This window comes from Microcaecilia unicolor, chromosome 1 (genome assembly GCF_901765095.1).
Source record: "Microcaecilia unicolor chromosome 1, aMicUni1.1, whole genome shotgun sequence".
NCBI classification, from domain to species: domain Eukaryota; kingdom Metazoa; phylum Chordata; class Amphibia; order Gymnophiona; family Siphonopidae; genus Microcaecilia; species Microcaecilia unicolor.
In genome coordinates, this window is record NC_044031.1 from 399,642,801 (window position 1) to 399,660,596 (window position 17,796).

The 17,796-nt window shown below is 47.0% G+C and overlaps 1 protein-coding gene across 1 annotated transcript in view; it reads right to left on the bottom strand.

The window, feature by feature from the left end:
- Positions 1-16,996, bottom strand: part of LOC115475454 (ran-binding protein 9) — a 208,617-nt gene extending 191,621 nt beyond the window's left edge. Inside the window, exon 1 of the mRNA XM_030211186.1 lies at positions 16,258-16,996. Coding sequence (XP_030067046.1) covers positions 16,258-16,594 — 337 coding nt within the window. The 5' untranslated portion in view covers positions 16,595-16,996. The remainder of the gene's footprint in view (positions 1-16,257) is intronic.
- Positions 16,997-17,796: the final 800 nt, after the last annotated feature.

Below are 17,796 nucleotides of genomic sequence, written 5' to 3' on the forward strand. Positions count from 1 at the left end.
GCTGCCTGGATGTCTCAGCGCCATCTGAAACTAAACATGACCAAGACTGAGCTTCTTATCTTTCCCCCTAAACCAAAATCTCCTCTTCCCCCATTCTCTATTTCTGTGGATAAACACTCTCATCCTTCCTGTCTCATCTGTCCCTTAACCTTGGGGTCATATTTGACACCCCCCTCTCCTTCTCTGCACATATTCAGCAGACTGCTAAAACCTGTAGTTTCTCTCTCTATAATATCACCAAAATTCGCTCTTTCCTTTCTGAACACTCTACCAGAACCCTCATCCACACTCTTATCACCTCTCGCTTAGACTATTGCAACTTGCTTCTCACATGTCTCCCACTTAGCCATTTCTCTCCTCTTCAATCTGTTCAAAATTCTGCTACACGACTAATATTCCGCCAGTGTCGTTATGCTCATATTAGCCCTCTCCTCAAGTCACTTCACTGGCTTCCTATCCGTTTCCGTATACAGTTCAAACTCCTCTTATTGACTTATAAGTATTCACTCTACAGCTCCTCAGTACCTCTCCACTTTCATCTCTCCCTACATTCCTCCCCGGGAACTCCGTTCACTGGGTAAATCTCTCTTACCTGCACCTTTCTCCCCCACTGCTAACTCCAGACTCCGTTCCTTTTATCTTGCTGCACCATATGCCTGGAATAGACTTCCTGAGCCAGTACGTCAAGCTCCATTTCTGGCCATCTTCAAATCTAAGCTAAACGCCCACATTTTTTATGCTGCTTTTAACTCCTAACCCTTATTCACTAGTTCAGAACCCTTATTTTATCATCCTCACTTTAATATTCCCTTATCTCTTGTTTGTCTGTCCTAATTAGATTGTAAGCTCTGTCGAGCAGGAACTGTCCCTTCATGTTCAAGTGTACAGCGCTGCTTACGTCTAGTAGCACTACAGAACTGATAAGTAGTAGTAATACCCCTGAAATACCAAACTATAAAAGTGTACGGTTCTGAATATACCCTCCATTGAGTTTTGAGATCTACTGAGAAAACTGTACAAGGGGAATATAATCATGGCCACAAGACAGAAATCATATTGGAATATTTTTAATGAAGTTGCTGTACCAGTGGGTAAGAAACTTACTTTATTTTATACTTTTTATGGGGACAGGCAGGGACAGAGAAGATTCTTGAAGGAACTCTCCATGCAACTTTCTACTCTACAGTTGCAGCATATCTAGAGATACTAATGCTACATCTTCATTAGAAGATTTCTAGGAGTACAATTCAAAAGGAAAAAAAACATAAAATAATTGCATGTATACCCTAGCATTGCCAAGCAGATTGCATATGGCTGGTCTGAATAGTTTTCCAATGAGAAGCCAGCAGAACAGAAAGCCCTGCTGATACAAGTGCCAGTTTTCTACTGAGCATTAAACCGTGAACCAATACAAGCTCCACCCAGCCCTGCCCCTGAAACCCCTTTATCTTTCTTTCGCACATGCTGTCAACACCCCCACATGTCTGGAACCTGCAGTGCTAATAAAAAAAAAAGCACAACACCTGCCCCGAGTGCTGAAGGTAGTGCCGCATTGCACCCTACAGAAACTGTGTGAAGTAGGAATGGGACACAGAATTGCCTTCAACATGCATGGAATCAAGGCAGACCCACACTTTCTCTCAGTTTTATTAGCACTATTGCAGATTCTAGACATGGAGTGTTGCTGTGGCAGCAGAAAGGCAGGGAAGGGAGAGAATAAGGATATAGATAGCTGATACTGGATCACTAGGGAGGGAACAAGGAGATGCTGGGCATGGGGGACAGGACACAGAGGGGGATGCTGGAGGATGGATGACAGAAGGAAGATGCCGGGCACAGGGGGAATAGGAAGACACTGGATATGGGAGGGAGAAAGGGAGGGGGGAATGCTGGTAAGAAGACGAAGGGAGGAGGGGAATAGGCATGATAAAGGATGTGCAATAGTAGCAGAAGCAGAGCATTATGTGAGAAGTAGGGAAGAATAAGTACTAGGGTGGAGGGCAGAATAATCTGGCTGGGTGTATAGAACTCAGGGAACAGAATAGGCCAGCTGCAGACTGATTAGGTGACAGGCCTCAGGAGAAGGCTTGAATCCCTTCGTATAACCCCTGCACCTAGAACCCAGCTAGAACCAGGTCAGGCCAGGGAATCTAGCTGGATTGTTGCTGAAATAGGAGTACAGTTAGAGTATACAGTGGGGGAAATAAGTATTTGATCCCTTGCTGATTTTGTAAGTTTGCCCACTGACAAAGACATGAGCAGCCCATAATTGAAGGGTAGGTTATTGGTAACAGTGAGAGATAGCACATCACAAATTAAATCCGGAAAATCACATTGTGGAAAGTATATGAATTTATTTGCATTCTGCAGAGGGAAATAAGTATTTGATCCCCCACCAACCAGTAAGAGATCTGGCCCCTACAGACCAGGTAGATGCTCCAAATCAACTCGTTACCTGCATGACAGACAGCTGTCGGCAATGGTCACCTGTATGAAAGACACCTGTCCACAGACTCAGTGAATCAGTCAGACTCTAACCTCTACAAAATGGCCAAGAGCAAGGAGCTGTCTAAGGATGTCAGGGACAAGATCATACACCTGCACAAGGCTGGAATGGGCTACAAAACCATCAGTAAGACGCTGGGCGAGAAGGAGACAACTGTTGGTGCCATAGTAAGAAAATGGAAGAAGTACAAAATGACTGTCAATCGACAAAGATCTGGGGCTCCACGCAAAATCTCACCTCGTGGGGTATCCTTGATCATGAGGAAGGTTAGAAATCAGCCTACAACTACAAGGGGGGAACTTGTCAATGATCTCAAGGCAGCTGGGACCACTGTCACCACGAAAACCATTGGTAACACATTACGACATAACGGATTGCAATCCTGCAGTGCCCGCAAGGTCCCCCTGCTCCGGAAGGCACATGTGACGGCCCGTCTGAAGTTTGCCAGTGAACACCTGGATGATGCCGAGAGTGATTGGGAGAAGGTGCTGTGGTCAGATGAGACAAAAATTGAGCTCTTTGGCATGAACTCAACTCGCCGTGTTTGGAGGAAGAGAAATGCTGCCTATGACCCAAAGAACACCGTCCCCACTGTCAAGCATGGAGGTGGAAATGTTATGTTTTGTGGGTGTTTCTCTGCTAAGGGCACAGGACTACTTCACCGCATCAATGGGAGAATGGATGGGGCCATGTACTGTACAATTCTGAGTGACAACCTCCTTCCCTCCGCCAGGGCCTTAAAAATGGGTCGTGGCTGGGTCTTCCAGCACGACAATGACCCAAAACATACAGCCAAGGCAACAAAGGAGTGGCTCAGGAAGAAGCACATTAGGGTCATGGAGTGGCCTAGCCAGTCACCAGACCTTAATCCCATTGAAAACTTATGGAGGGAGCTGAAGCTGCGAGTTGCCAAGCGACAGCCCAGAACTCTTAATGATTTAGAGATGATCTGCAAAGAGGAGTGGACCAAAATTCCTCCTGACATGTGTGCAAACCTCATCATCAACTACAGAAGACGTCTGACCGCTGTGCTTGCCAACAAGGGTTTTGCCACCAAGTATTAGGTCTTGTTTGCCAGAGGGATTAAATACTTATTTCCCTCTGCAGAATGCAAATAAATTCATATACTTTCCACAATGTGATTTTCCGGATTTAATTTGTGATGTGCTATCTCTCACTGTTACCAATAACCTACCCTTCAATTATGGGCTGCTCATGTCTTTGTCAGTGGGCAAACTTACAAATTCAGCAAGGGATCAAATACTTATTTCCCCCACTGTAAGTCTTTGCTGGAGGAATTTTATATTGGTTGCCAATGGGACAGGGAGGGAGAGGCTCAAGAACTACCGAGTGGACTCTATTATGCAAGGATATAAGATTAACAAAGCACCCAAACTTAACCAAACAGGTAGTTTTACCCTATTGCATACATGGAGCAGTAGTTCTAACTGTCCTATTTGTTTTTCTTAATCAGAACTAGCTATCCATAGCTAAACTAGAACTAGACCAGCCCATTTGGTTAACCTGGGGTGAGTTGGCAAATGTTTGGGGGGCGGGGGGGAATTTGCACCTATTGTACACTACAGAACTGTGAAATTACCATGCATGATTGCCTCGCCTCACCCCACGCGTGGAACAAACTCCCCGAGCCCATACACCAGGCCCCCTCCCTGCCCATCTTCAAATCTCTGCTTAAAGCCCACCTCTTCAATGTCGCTTTCGGCAACTAACCTCTACACCTCTACCCAGGAAAGCTAGACTGCCCCAACTTGACATTTCGTTCTTTAGATTGTAAGCTCCTTTGAGCAGGGACCGTCCTTCTTGGTTTATTTTGTACAGCGCTGCGTAACCCTAGTAGCGCTCTAGAAATGTTAAGTAGTAGTAGTAGCATGAGGGACAGGGGATCTGGGGGAAGGGTCATGCAACATAGTAAGTGACAACAGAACGGTTCATTCAGTCTGTCCAATAATCTCATTCATTCTTAATTCTAGATTGAATCAACAATAAATGTGATATTATATACTTGATCATGGTCTTTCTTTGTTGTTTCAGGGATATAGACTGTAGAACTCCACCTGGCTCTATCCTTATGTTCCATATTTGCATTTGAAGTCTGAGAAGGGGGTTATAGCTCAGTGGGAGCCGACGAGTTCAGCCTGTTATACCCTCCTTGATATAGTATGAAGGAACTGAAGCCTGCAGTGCAGTCACTGCAGTGAGTTGTTGGGGTTGGAAAGAGAAAAAGAATGGGCAACAGTAGATGGGAAAATTAGGTTCTTACCTTGATAATTTTCTTTCCTTTACTCACAGCAGATGAATCCATTAACTGATGGGTTGTATCCGCCTACCAGCAGGTGGAGATAGAGAACACTGAAAGCACATGGTGTTCCTGGACCCCAACTCCCTCTGCCTTCAGTATATGAAATTTCCAAAGCAGAGTGAATAAAAAAGGCAATATAACAAACTTTCCTCACAGAGAACAAACACCCCAGAACCGGGGCAATTACCAAACAAAGGAGGGACGTTATTCAACCTCCTGCAATAAAAACAGCACGTAGAAACTCTGATAGCTTGTCTTCAAGTACTCCTGATGAAGCACAATGTCTGTATGCAACATCTGTACAAAAACTAGTCAGTCAGGGAGGGATCATGGATTCATCTGCTGTGACTAAAGGAAAGAAAATTATCAAGGTAAAAACCTAATTTTCCCTTCCTTGTCATCAACAGCAGATGAATCCATTAACTGATGGGATGTGCCAAAGCACTCCCTAAGTAGGGTGGGAACAGGCAACTCCGCAAGCAAGCACTTGCGCTCCAAAATGCGCACCCTGCCACGTTGCCACATCCAGCCTGTAATGCCGCACGAAAGAGAGCTGAGAAGCCCAGGTAGCCGCACAACAGATCTCCTGAAGAGAAAAAAAACACACGTTTCAGCCCACGAAGAGGACATTGCCCTCGTAGAGTGCGCTTTAAACGCTTCAGGCGGCAACCGCCCTGAAAGCAGATAAGCCAAAAAAATTAGTTCTTTAAGCCATTGGGCCCAGACGCCGGAAACCCCCTTCGGGGACCTGCCAACAGAACAAATAAATGATCAGAATTCCTAAAAACTCATTTGACATCTGCAGATACTGCCACAGAGCCCTGCCAAAAGGCGCAATTGTCCAAAGGAGTCCGGAAACTCCTCCTTAGAGAAGGAAGGAAGAAAGATGGGCTGGTTGAGGTGAAAAGCTGAAACCACCTTAAGCAGAAAAGAAGGCACCGTACGAACAGTTACCCCAGATTCTGAGAACTGCAGAAAAGGATCCCGACAGGAAAGAGCCTGAAGCTCAGACACTCTTTTAGCTAACGTCATTGCCACTAAACAAAACTGTCTTGAGAGTCACATCCTTCTCAGAAGCCCGTTTAAGAGGCTCAAACGGAGATCACTGGAGCACCTTCAACATGAGTCCCAGGTTCCAAGCCGGACAAGGTGACCGCAAAGGAGGACGGAGACGAAGCGCCCCTCTGAGAAAACGGAGAATATCCGGATGAGCAGCAAGGGACAATCCGGAGACTTTCCCCCGGAAGCAGGCCAACGCTGCCACTTGAACTCGAAGGGAATTGTAGGCCAGGCCCTTTTGTAGCCCGTCCTGCAAAAAGTCCAATCGACAGAGTCGGCGAGATAGACTTTGGTGTACACCACGCCTCAAAAGTGCGCCAGATCCGAGCATAATTCGCAGAGGTAGACCGCGCGCGAGCCTGCAAAAGCGTGACAATAACCTTATTAGAATAGCCCTTGTCCCTCAATTGCGCCCTCTCAAGAGTGAGGCCGTAAGACCAAAGCGGCAAGGATCTTCCATAGTCACCGGATCCTGAACTTACAGGTTCGGAACCCACGGCAAAGGAAGAGGCGCGTCCACCAGCATCCGCCAGAGATCCGCGTACCACGGATGCCTTGGCCAATTCGGGGTGACAAGACTCACCAATCCTCGGTGCAGACAAATCTGAAGTAGAGCTCGCCCTACCAAGGGCCAAAGAGGGAACACATACAGGAGGCCCGAGGGCCAAGGTTGAGCCAGAGCATCCAACCCCGCCAAGCGAGGATCTCGCCTTCTGCTGAAAAAGCGAGGGACTCGGCGTTTACATTTGACGCCATGAGATCCAAGCCTGGAGTCCCCCATTTGGCACAAATCTGAAGAAAAACTTTGTATGCCAGTTCCCATTCTGCCGGGTCGATTTGATGTCTGCTGAGGAAATCGGCTTGCACGTTGCTCTGACCGGCTATGTGAGCCGTGGACAGCAGCTTTAGGAGGCGCTCGGCCCAGTCACAGGTCTGAGACGCCTCCGCAGCCAGGGCCCTGCACTGAGTGCCGCCCTGGCAATTGATGTCGGCCACTGCTGTCGTGTTGTCTGACAGAACTTGGACAGACCCTTCAGCATACTGTGGAAGGCCAGAAGAGCCTGACATATCGCTCTCAGTTCCAAGCGATTGATGGATCATCCCGCTTCCGCGGTGGACCACAGACCCTGAGCATAGCGTCCCCGGCAATGAGCTCCTCAGCCCAAAAGGCTAGCATCCGTTTTCACCAGACACCAAAAAGGAAGAGCAAGTGGCATCCCCTGCCGCAGCCTGCTGTCGGAAAGCTACCAATCTATACTGCGCTGGGCTGCAGGAAGCCACCGTAGTCTGCGTTGATATTCCTGGGAAATCGGAGACGATTGCTGAAGCAGAGCAAGCTGCAGCGGTCTCATGTGAGCTCTCGCCCAGGGAACCACCTCTATGGTGGCCGTCATCAATCCCAGGAGCTGAAGAAAGTCCCAAGCTCGAGGGCGAGGCATCCGCAGGCGGATCTGATTCTGAAGCTTGAGCCGCCTGCTGTCGTGAAGAAAAACGAACCCCGAAGCCATGTCAAACCGGACCCCCAAATACTTGAGAGACTGAGAGGGGGGTCAGGTGACTTTTGGGCATATTGACTACCCAGCCCAGAGTCTGAAGAACTGTAACAACTCTGGCTGTGGCAAGTCGACTCTAGTCTGCCGAATCCGCTCTGATGAGCCAGTCGTCGAGATAAGGGTGAACTCCGATACCCTCTTGCCTGAGAAAGGCAGCCACTACCACCATGACCTAGGAAAAAGTTCGAGGGGCAGTCGCCAGGCCGAAAGGCAAGGCGCAAAACTGGAAATGTTGGCTCAATACCACAAACCGGAGAAACCGCTGATGCGGCGGCCAGATGAGAATATGCAAGTACACTTCCCTGAGGTCCAGAGACGTGAGAAACTCTCCTGGCAAAATCTAGCCGGTAACCTTCTCTGATCAGGTCTAGGACCCACTGATCCGAAGTAAACTTGGTCTACTCCTCGAAAAAGAGGGAGAGACGACCTCTTAACACGGGAATCGACAAGTGGACCGGCGCCCCATCATTGTGGAGGCCACCCCTGAACTCCTGGATGCTGCCGCGCGTTTGTCCGAACGAAAGGAGTTCCTCTGCTGGAAACGGGTACGTTGATCAAGCCCCGCAGAGCGACCCAGGCGATACCTGTGAGCTTCGCGAAAACGTGGCCTGGAAGAGGAGGGAAAAGAAGGACTTTTGGAAGAAGGCCTCGGCCTATCCTCAGGCAACCGTTGGGACATAGAGTCCCCTAGGTCCTTAATCTTTTCCAAATCCTCCCCAAATAAAAGAAGGCCCCGAAAGGGTAACCTCACCAGCCTTTGTTTAGAGGCCATGTCAGCCACCCAATGCCGGAGCCAAAGGTGGCGGGAAGCAACCGCCACCAACATCTGCTTAGCCGAAGCTCTAACCAGATCATAAAGGGCATCAGCCAAGAAAAAGACAGGGCAGACTCCATACACAGGCCGACCTCAGCGAGGGAATCCACTCCATCAGCGGGCTGCTCAACCGCCTGCTGCAACCAGGAAAGGCAGGCCCGGGCTGCATAGGAACTGCAAATAGCCGCCCGTAAGGAAAGGCCCGAAATATCAAAGGACCGCTTCAGCGCGGATTCCAGCCGCCGGTCCTGCATATCTTTCAAAGCGACCCCTCCCTCCACCTGGAGAGTAGTCTTTTTAGTCACAGCTGTGACTAAAGCATCCACTTTAGGCATCCCAAAGAGGGTCAACTGACTTTCCCTCAGGGGGTAAAGGTGACATATAGCCATGGCCACCTTCAAGGGACCCTCAGGGTCAGACCATTGAGCTGAAATAAGCTCTTGGATGGAAGCATGCACGGGAAAAGCCCGAGAAGGCTTCTTAGTGCTAGCCATCCTAGGATTAATAGAAGAGGCAGCACCCTCGTCAGGATCTTCAATACAAAAGGCCTGTAAGGCATCAGAAATGAGAGCTGGCAGCTCGTCGCGGTGGAAAATCCGAACCGCTTTAGGGTCATCCAACTCCTGTGGCAAGCAGCCACCCTCATCTGGATCATCAGTCCGCGAGGGCCTGCCAGACCCCTCAGACTCCCCGAAACTAGACCACGGGGGAGAACAGAGTGGAGTCCCCCTCAGACGGGGTATTCACTCGTCTATGCTTAGCGTCAGCCAAAAGCTCGGGGGAAGAAATAAAGTCTACAGCAGACGCTGGGCTAACAAGAATCGGAGGCAACCCAGACCGACAGGAATTGTCAGGAGCCTCAGGCAGTATTCTTTTTAACATAAAAACCTTATGCATCAGCAGCACAAATTCAGGGGAGAAAAACTCACCCTGTACATCCGCCCCCACACTGGGGGAAGTGGAGGCAAAAGCTCCTCTAGAAACCTCTAAACAAGGCGTCCCCCTGCACTCAGACCCCTCCGCAACCGCGAGGGTCGAGTCACACGGCACCTACAAGATGGCGGCCGCTGCCAACTCCGGCGGGCGGGAAGAATCACCGCCCGCCATGCTCGTGCCAGCATTAGCATCAAGGCAGCATGTGCTGCAAAACCCCGCTGCTGATCTGCGTTTCCCACAGTGGGATCAGCGCTTAACCCCTTCAGCAGCCATCAAATACAGAAAACAAAATGGCGCCTTTGCACCAAAACTTACCCCGCACAGAGCACTGTCAGTGGGAACCTCCCCAGAGGAGCTGGGCACCACTCTCACCTCAGGAGACCGAGTCAAATGAGCTATGGTCAAGCTGCACCGAACCAGGAGCTCAGGAGAAAGCCTGCCTCTGTTTTGTTTTTTACTGTGAGGAAAGTTAGAGGCAGGCAGCCACAGAGGAACTCCGGGAGGAGGGGCAATGGGGTAAGGCAGGGACAGGGAAAACCAAGTATGCCTTTAAATTGGACACCACCAACCACAACACCCCCTGCTCTACTGGTAAAGCACAGGAGCCACCCCAGGCAGAAATCCAGGAGCTGAGAAGCGACGCCCACACCTGCTGGGAGATAGAGATATATTGAAGGCAGAAGGAGTTGGGGTCCAGGAACACCATGTGCTTTCAGTGTTCTCTATCTCCACCTGCTGGTAGGCGGATACAACCCATCAAGGATTCATCTGGTGTTGATGACAAGGATGACAGGAATTTCTTTTTTAAAAAGTTGGAAACCTTATGTAGTCCCTGAGACAGTCTCCTTGTAAATTCAGCCCTTTGTTAGACTGGGCTGGTAAACAAGCCTTTTAGGATTATTGAACAACATTCAAGATAAGTTTAGACTTTTATATGACTAGTAATTTGGAATTTTTGAAACACTTATGAGTCTTAGGAGATTTTTCTGACCAAATGAGAAAAACTAAGATCAGATAGTGAAGTATTTGTCCTGTCACTTTTTCTGAAACATTTCACTCCTTCTCATTGGGTAGTTTTGCCATTTAAGGCTGTGGTGTTTAAAGTGTATTTTGAAGACTTTCTGTACTCACTTATTTCCTATATATTATACTCATCAGGGAGAAATTTTGCTGGTTTATTTTTAAATTAACTGTGCAACTCCATGACTCATCGCAGGTTTCCAGCCTGAGGGTCACAAGTTCTATTCCCATCAACCCTGACACACAGAATAAGATTATATACTCAAGTACCCAGTTTCCTCCGTTCATTATTTATTTTATTTTTCAATTTATTTATTTGGATTTAGCTCACACCTTTTTCAGTACTAGCTTAATGAGTTACATTCAGATAAACTAGGCATTTCCACATCCCTAGAGACGTCACAATCTACCCTCGCCCCTCCTTTTACTAAGATGCGCTAGCAGCTGTCGGTGCGTGAATGGGCTGTGTTAGCACTACCACACGGCTTTGTATGGGGGGGGGGGGGGGGGTTAAGTATGTACCTGAGACAACAGGGAGTTAAGTGACTTGCTCAAGATTACAACTTCCTCCACTCAATCTTTCACACTGAATTTACGAAGCAATAAAGTCCATAAAACTTTCACTCATGTTCCTTTATTATTCATCCGTTCATATAAGTATCATAAAGCCCCCCCCCCCCATTTCAATTTATAAAGCAGAAGTAGAAATACTGCTACCCAAATAAACATTACAATAGTATACCAACATGCGTACTTATTTCCCTTAAATATTTATTGCCAGGCCCAACCTATATAATATCTGATTCATTACACAACCAAGGGCCTTATTTACCCTGAAGTTTCCTTCATCTTGTGCCTAACAAACTCTCTCCCACAGAAGCCAAGTTGAATATATTCATCAAGATAAACAGAGGAAAGAAAAAATACAGGAGAATATGTGAAGTGCTTATATATTTACTAAATTATATCCTTCAAAATTGAAAAAAAAAATCTTCAAGCGGAGATGACATCAGAATAGAGCGAGTATAGTCTTATGACTTCTTGTAGCACACAGCTACTTCGAGGCGCTTATCTCATGTTCAAATCGTCTCTCCTCCACCCCCACTTCAAACCATGTAAATCATTTTCTATCTTTATTCAAAACATATACTTATATATTATGCAAAAAAAATGCAGCCAGTAATGCAAAATGTAAAAAGACAAGAGAGTCACTTATCTTTTAAACAAAATCCAACGCTGAATCTCTGGTAACTTCCCAACACTCACCCATTCAGTAGCGTTTTGCAACCAGCCTTCTTCCGGGGTTTACTGCACAAAAAATATCATATTGGTTTGTTTATCATCCATTCAAACACTAACATTGAATAACCTAAGCTCATGTCTTCACTTTTCGGGCAGGAAACGCCAAGCTTCAGAGTGACGGCAAATCAGATAAGTTATCCCTTCCCCAAAGATTGCATGCGGGTATGTTAAGCTGTCACTCTGAAACTTGGCGTTTCCTGCCTAAAAATTGAAGAAATTAGCTTAGGTTACTGATTAAGTGTTTGAATGGATGATAAATGAGCCAGTATGATATTCTATGTACAACAAACCCCGGAAGAAGGCTAGTTGCCGAAACACTACTGTATGGGTGAGCGTCGGGAAGTTACCAGAGATTCAGCATTGGATTTTGATTAAAAGATAAGTGGCTCTCTTGACTTTTCACATTTTGCATTACTGGCTGCAGTTTTCTTGCATGATATATATTTTTAAGTATATGTTTTGCATAAAGATATAAACCATTTTCTATGGTTTGAAGGTGGTGGTGGTAGAGAGACCAATGATTTATAAAAGCTTCAAAAAAGCTGTGCGCTACAAGAGGTCTTAAGACTATACTCGCTCTATTCTGATGTCATCTCCTCTTGAAGATTTTTTTTCAATTTTGAAGGATATAATTTAGTGCATATATAAGCACTTCACATATTCTCCTGTAGTTTTTCCTTCCTCTGTTTATCTTGATTTATATCTGAGAGGGAGCGTATTTCCTCTTTTTGGTGGTTTAAAGTTTTATTCATTCATCTATAAGCATTTCCAGCATCCAGCTCGATCCAGATACAGCGGTAAACAGTCTATTTGGTAGAGAAAAAGGGATTAAGGATGAGATTATAAACCTGTTTATATGCACATTAAGTGGTTTATAACTCACACACTCATACACAGGTATTTGTTCAATTCTACAATGAGGATCCCAGGTATTCACTTAACTACGGACAATGAGAAATATATACATACTAGTAAAAAAGCCCCGTTTCTGATGCAAATGAAACGGGGGCTAGCAAGGTTTTCTTCTGTGTGCATGTGGGAGTGTGTGTGTCCCTGCCCTCTCTCCCTTCCCCTGTGCTGTCTGTCCCCTCCCCCCTGGGAGTCGAGTCCTTCAGTGTTAAGTTTCCTGCTGTGCTGTTTTTGTGTTACAGAGATAGTGAGGGCTTCTGCCCTCTCTCCCCTCCCCCCTCTGAGTCCTTCACTGTTACAGAGAGAGCAATTTGATTTCGTGCTTTGCTGTGTTTTCCTTCACTGTTTGTGTTACAGAGAGAGCGAGGGCGGGGCAGACACTCATGGGGAAACCGGATATCTCTCCCCCTTCACACTTTCGGCTGGAGGCTTCATTTAGAACGTTGGTGGTGCCTTTTATATATAGAGATATCCGTACAAATTATATATCCATGAACATGTCAAGAAGGCAACCCATTCTCTAGGTGATGAATGAGTGTGTCAACGAGATGAAAACCCCAATCTGGGAAGATGGTCAGGTGTGCATATGTCAAAAATGTGAAACCGTCCCAATACAGGTGAGCTGGTATATGTACACATCTGAGAAGTTATCCCTTTCCCAAAGAAAGCATATGGGTATGTCAAAAGGAAATTCCCCCAAGCTGCGTGTAAGGAGGACTGCACTCAGGCCCCACCCCAAAATTTATTTGAAGTGTATGTGTTGTAGAACCGAAACCACCTAAGCAAATGCACATCTGTGAGGTGGTGTCTCCCAGCATAACGTGTGTTTTAAGTATGTCAGTGACACAACCCCATCCCCTAAAAGTTGTGGTGTTAGAACAATTAACTCAATCCTAATGTGTGTGTGTGCGCATGTGTGTGAAAATAGAAGCAAATGCCACCCCGTTTGTGAAAGTGAGTGTATGTGTTTGCGCATACTTGAAAAAGAAGAGAAAATCCTTCTTCATGTGCACAAAGACACATCAGAGGTAAAACCTATTTTGGCATGTATGAAAGTGCATATTTGAGAAGCAAACCTCCCTCGTGGTTGGCCATCCCCTAACATTAATCTATGTTATCAAATGAAACAAAAAATAAATAAATTCTCCCACCTCAGGGATAACCCTACCCCTGAGTATGTGCACTAATATCAGAGAGCAGACTCCCTATCCCAGGGTGAATGGGTGTTGAGAATAGCAACCCTGTACTCTGGTTGTGTACAAGACCCCATGCATTAAAAAAAAAAAAAAAAAAGCCCCACTTCTGACATTTGTGCACTTATTAGGGAAGCCAAAACCAAACTCATTCCAGTGTGTATGAAGCAACTCCACTCCTTGGAGGCACATGTGTTTCTGCGAAGAGACACCCCACACTGTGGGTAGGGGGGCCTGTACTAGTGTCACAGGGTCAATCTTCTTGCCTGGGTATATCTGTAAGGTGACCCCCCCTCCCCCTTACAGCAGCCAACTGGCTGATGCAGCATGGGATGAAATTGAACCTAAGTCTAAGGCTATGTGGATTTCACAGCAACTCCTCTTTCTGAACCTTCAGTCCAACTTTGATGGACATGCTGTTTCTCTTTATGACTGTAACAATCGTAAACTGAATTTGAGTTTGCTCAAATTCTCTGTTAACCTTTGAACCACGGATTGCAAGCATTACATCATACCCTGCATATCAACAAATGCAATCCATAACACTATTTCTCCAGTAATGATTTGAGAACAGAGTAGTAGTAGTAGTAACATTAATTTTTGCTCTTCTTCTAAATGGTTTGGACTACTGCAATCTATTTTAAACTACCTCAATCCAATATCCAAAAGTTACAAGTTTTACAAAATACTGCTGCAAGGATACTGACTAGCTCAAGTAGATTCAATCATATTAGTTCAGTCCTCAAAACACTCCACTGGCTTCCAATAAGCTTTTATATACAGCTTAAGGTTAAGGTTTTGATTCATAAAGTCTTGCACACTGATACACACCTGTGTATCCTTCAGACTTACTCATTCCTCATGCTTCATCTTTATCACTTTGCTCCCAACATATTAATCAGTTCTCCCTTCCACCTTCACTTCAGCATCAACTGGATATCACTAGACTACTGCTTTTGGTCTGCTAGAATGCAACTCACTTCCTTACCACTTGAGGAAATAAACAGTCAGCGTTTTAAGGCAGTACTGAAGGCTTATTTATTCCATCAGGCCTTTGAGAATGGTTGAGGCTATTGGCTCTAGATGTGGGACCTGGCACTTGGTATCTTTTCTGTTTTTTTACTGTTTTCTTTTACTTTAGTTATTGTTTTTATTTTTAAACTCTTATATTTTTATTAAGGAGTTTATAAGCTTCCAGTCATCTGTCCTTCTCATTTAAGGATTATATGGTAAACTGCGCTCTGTCTTAACCAACTATGAAGGCGATATATCAAGTGTTCCAATAAATCAGTGTTTCCCAAGCCTGGTCCTGGGGGCACCCCAGCCATTCAGATTTTTCAGATACCCACAATAAATATTCAAGAGATATTTGCATACACTGCCTCCACTGCATGCAAATCTCTCTCATGAATATTCATTGTGGATATCCCAAAACCTTGACTGGCTGGAGTGCATCCAGGATCAGATTTGGGAATCACTGCAATAAATTTAAGCTGCATGAGAGTATGTGGGCATTTCAAAGAAGCAATCCTCCAGCTACATGTGCACATATCAGAGAAGGAAGTCCCTCCCATTTCATGGGCATCTCAGAGAAATGTTTACATGCAAGATGAAAGGGTAAACACCTTGGGTATGGGCACATTTGCATGTATGCCTTACACCCCTTTGGGCAGGGATGTGTGTGCCTTATTCCCACCACTCTTCCTCCCCCCCCCCCCATGGCTTTGAGTGTGTGAGAGAGAAAGAGGGTACGAGAGTGTGTAGCATCGCCACTTCTCCCTATGGAGTGCATGTGTACATGATACACTCCTACTCCTCCCTCCAGGATGTGTGTGCATGCATGTAATAATTTCTCTCCCCCACAAAGTGTGTGTGTGTGTGTGTGTGGGGGGGGGGGGGCAAGTGTGTATATGTATGTGACAAATTGTCATACCCCTCCTCAAGGGTTATTTTTTTTCCTAAGTGTGACTATTGCTCCACCCCTGGGTTGTATGTTCAAATGCCAGTGAGAATCTGTGCTACCCATCCCTCTTCCCCGTTGTGTGTTTGAGTGAGGTTGTGTTAACTACCACTCCCCTCCTCTACATACCATAACATTTGTTATCATCTGCTCTCCTCATAGTGGTATCTGTGTTTGATAACAGTGTGCAACTACTCCTCCCCAGGCTTTGTGTGTGTGGGGGCCACTGTTTTCCTATAACTACCCCATTCCACCCTCTGGGGTTGTATATTTATACGTGTATGGGTCAGCGCGTAGCTGCCCCCTAACTATATGTGTTTATTTGTAGCTGTCCTCCCCCCAACTATGTGTGTTTATGCATCAGTGTGTAGCTGCCCTCCCCCTGCCTATACATGTTTATTCATCAGTGTGTAGCTGCCTTCCTGCCTCCGAGTCCTCTCCCTCCCCCATCTGTTTATGCATCAGTATGTAGCTACTCCTCCACCCCACAACAACACAACTGTATGTGTGTATGGGTTAGTGTGTTACCACCTAAAATCTGCGATATGCGTGTGTGGGCCAGTGTGTTGCTGGCACCTTCCCCTGGACCCTGCCATATAGTGTTATTGCCCTCGCTCCAGTTTGGGGGAAAAGGGGAACTCCCATCCATGTCTGGGCCAGCGTGTTGTTCCTTTCCCCTAATTACCTTTGTAGTGCACCCGCAGGTTGCTCTGGGACAACACTATGTAGCTGAATTTATCCTTCGGACTCCAGGATCGCGGCAGCGGCGTTTCCTGTTCGTCCACCGCCGGGTACAGGCTCCGGAGGCGCCGCTGCAGCTCCAGCTCCTGCTCGCTCAGTGCCGGTGGCTCCCCAGGTTGCAGCTGCGGCGGCGGCGGCGGGGAGGACGAGGAGGCCGGGAAGGGCGGCGGCGGAGGCGCCCCGGTGCTCACTACCGTCGTTGCGGCGGGGGGAGGCGGCGGCGGCGGGGGGTGCAGGATAAGCCCCGGAGAGGAGCCCCCCGACACCTGCTGCCCGGACATCACAGCCTTCGGGGTGGGGGTGGATTTGATGGTGGTGGTGTTGGCGGCGGCTGGTACCCCGAACAGGCCCAGGCGGGGATCCGCGGCCCAGAAAACTTGAGAGAGGACGAACGGCGATCAGAGGCCCAGGACCCGATTCGCAGTGCCCCCGGGGCCCCCTCCCCTTCTTCCCTTCCCCGACAGATCCCTGCTTTCCGCCCTGTCTCTCGCTCCCGCGCTGTTGTTAATCTGCTGCGCCTTCCTGCTTCCTCCCTCTCCCGCAACAACTCTCCCCAAACTCAGCCTCTCCCCGGCTCCTCTCCTCCTCCATCGGTTGCTGCTCTCCTCCTACTTTACTTTTCTCTCTCCCCTTTCTTCCCTTCTTGCCCCACCTCCCCCTGAAGGAGCCAGACCAGATGAATCGAAAGCTGGAGCCCAAGAGAGGAGGAGTTGGGGTGGGGGGAGGAGGAGGAGGTGGCAGTTGTGTGGTGGCAGGAAGGTTTATTTCGGCTACTTAACAGGTGTGTGTGTGTTGCTTCTCCTGAAACACTATTTCCACGCTAATAAAAGAAGTACTCCTTTAGATTGACAGCTCCTTTGAGCAGGGACTGGCCTTCTTCGTTAGATTGTACAGCGCTGCGTAACCCTGGTAGCGCTTTAGAAATGTTAAATAGTAGTAGTAGTAGATTTGAACTCTGGGTGGGTAATAATAAGGATCTGACACCGTTTTGTTTCAACGAGGGGGGGGGGGGATAGCGAAAGCAATGCTTCTTCCCTTAAAAAAAAAAAACACAGTTTTGTTTACTGTGCTTTCTTTGTAAAGCAGAACCTCAGCCTAAGAGCCAGGGCCAATCTTTCACGCTTTTTACAGCATTACTTGCTGCTGCTTATAAATCCATGCAATTTTTCTGCTTCGTGACCTCAGGTCACTTATGTAAGCTGGTTTAGGCCTGCTGTGTATGACAGTCTCCTGCTGCTCCTTTGGGTATCATGCACAGTCGGAGTCCTGTTCTTATGGACTATGTGGCACGGTAAGCAGAGCTGGTACAAAGGTGGTAAGTACCCTTAGGCAAACCTTCAGTCTTACAACCCCCATACACCCCACAAGGGCTGGTAGTGGTGGGGAGTGAGCTACAGACAGGCCTGAAAGTTAATTGAACTAAACAATCACGTTTATAAAATGCAGGTTAAAAGTATGTGCTGATGGTTGACTTTGTGTGGCT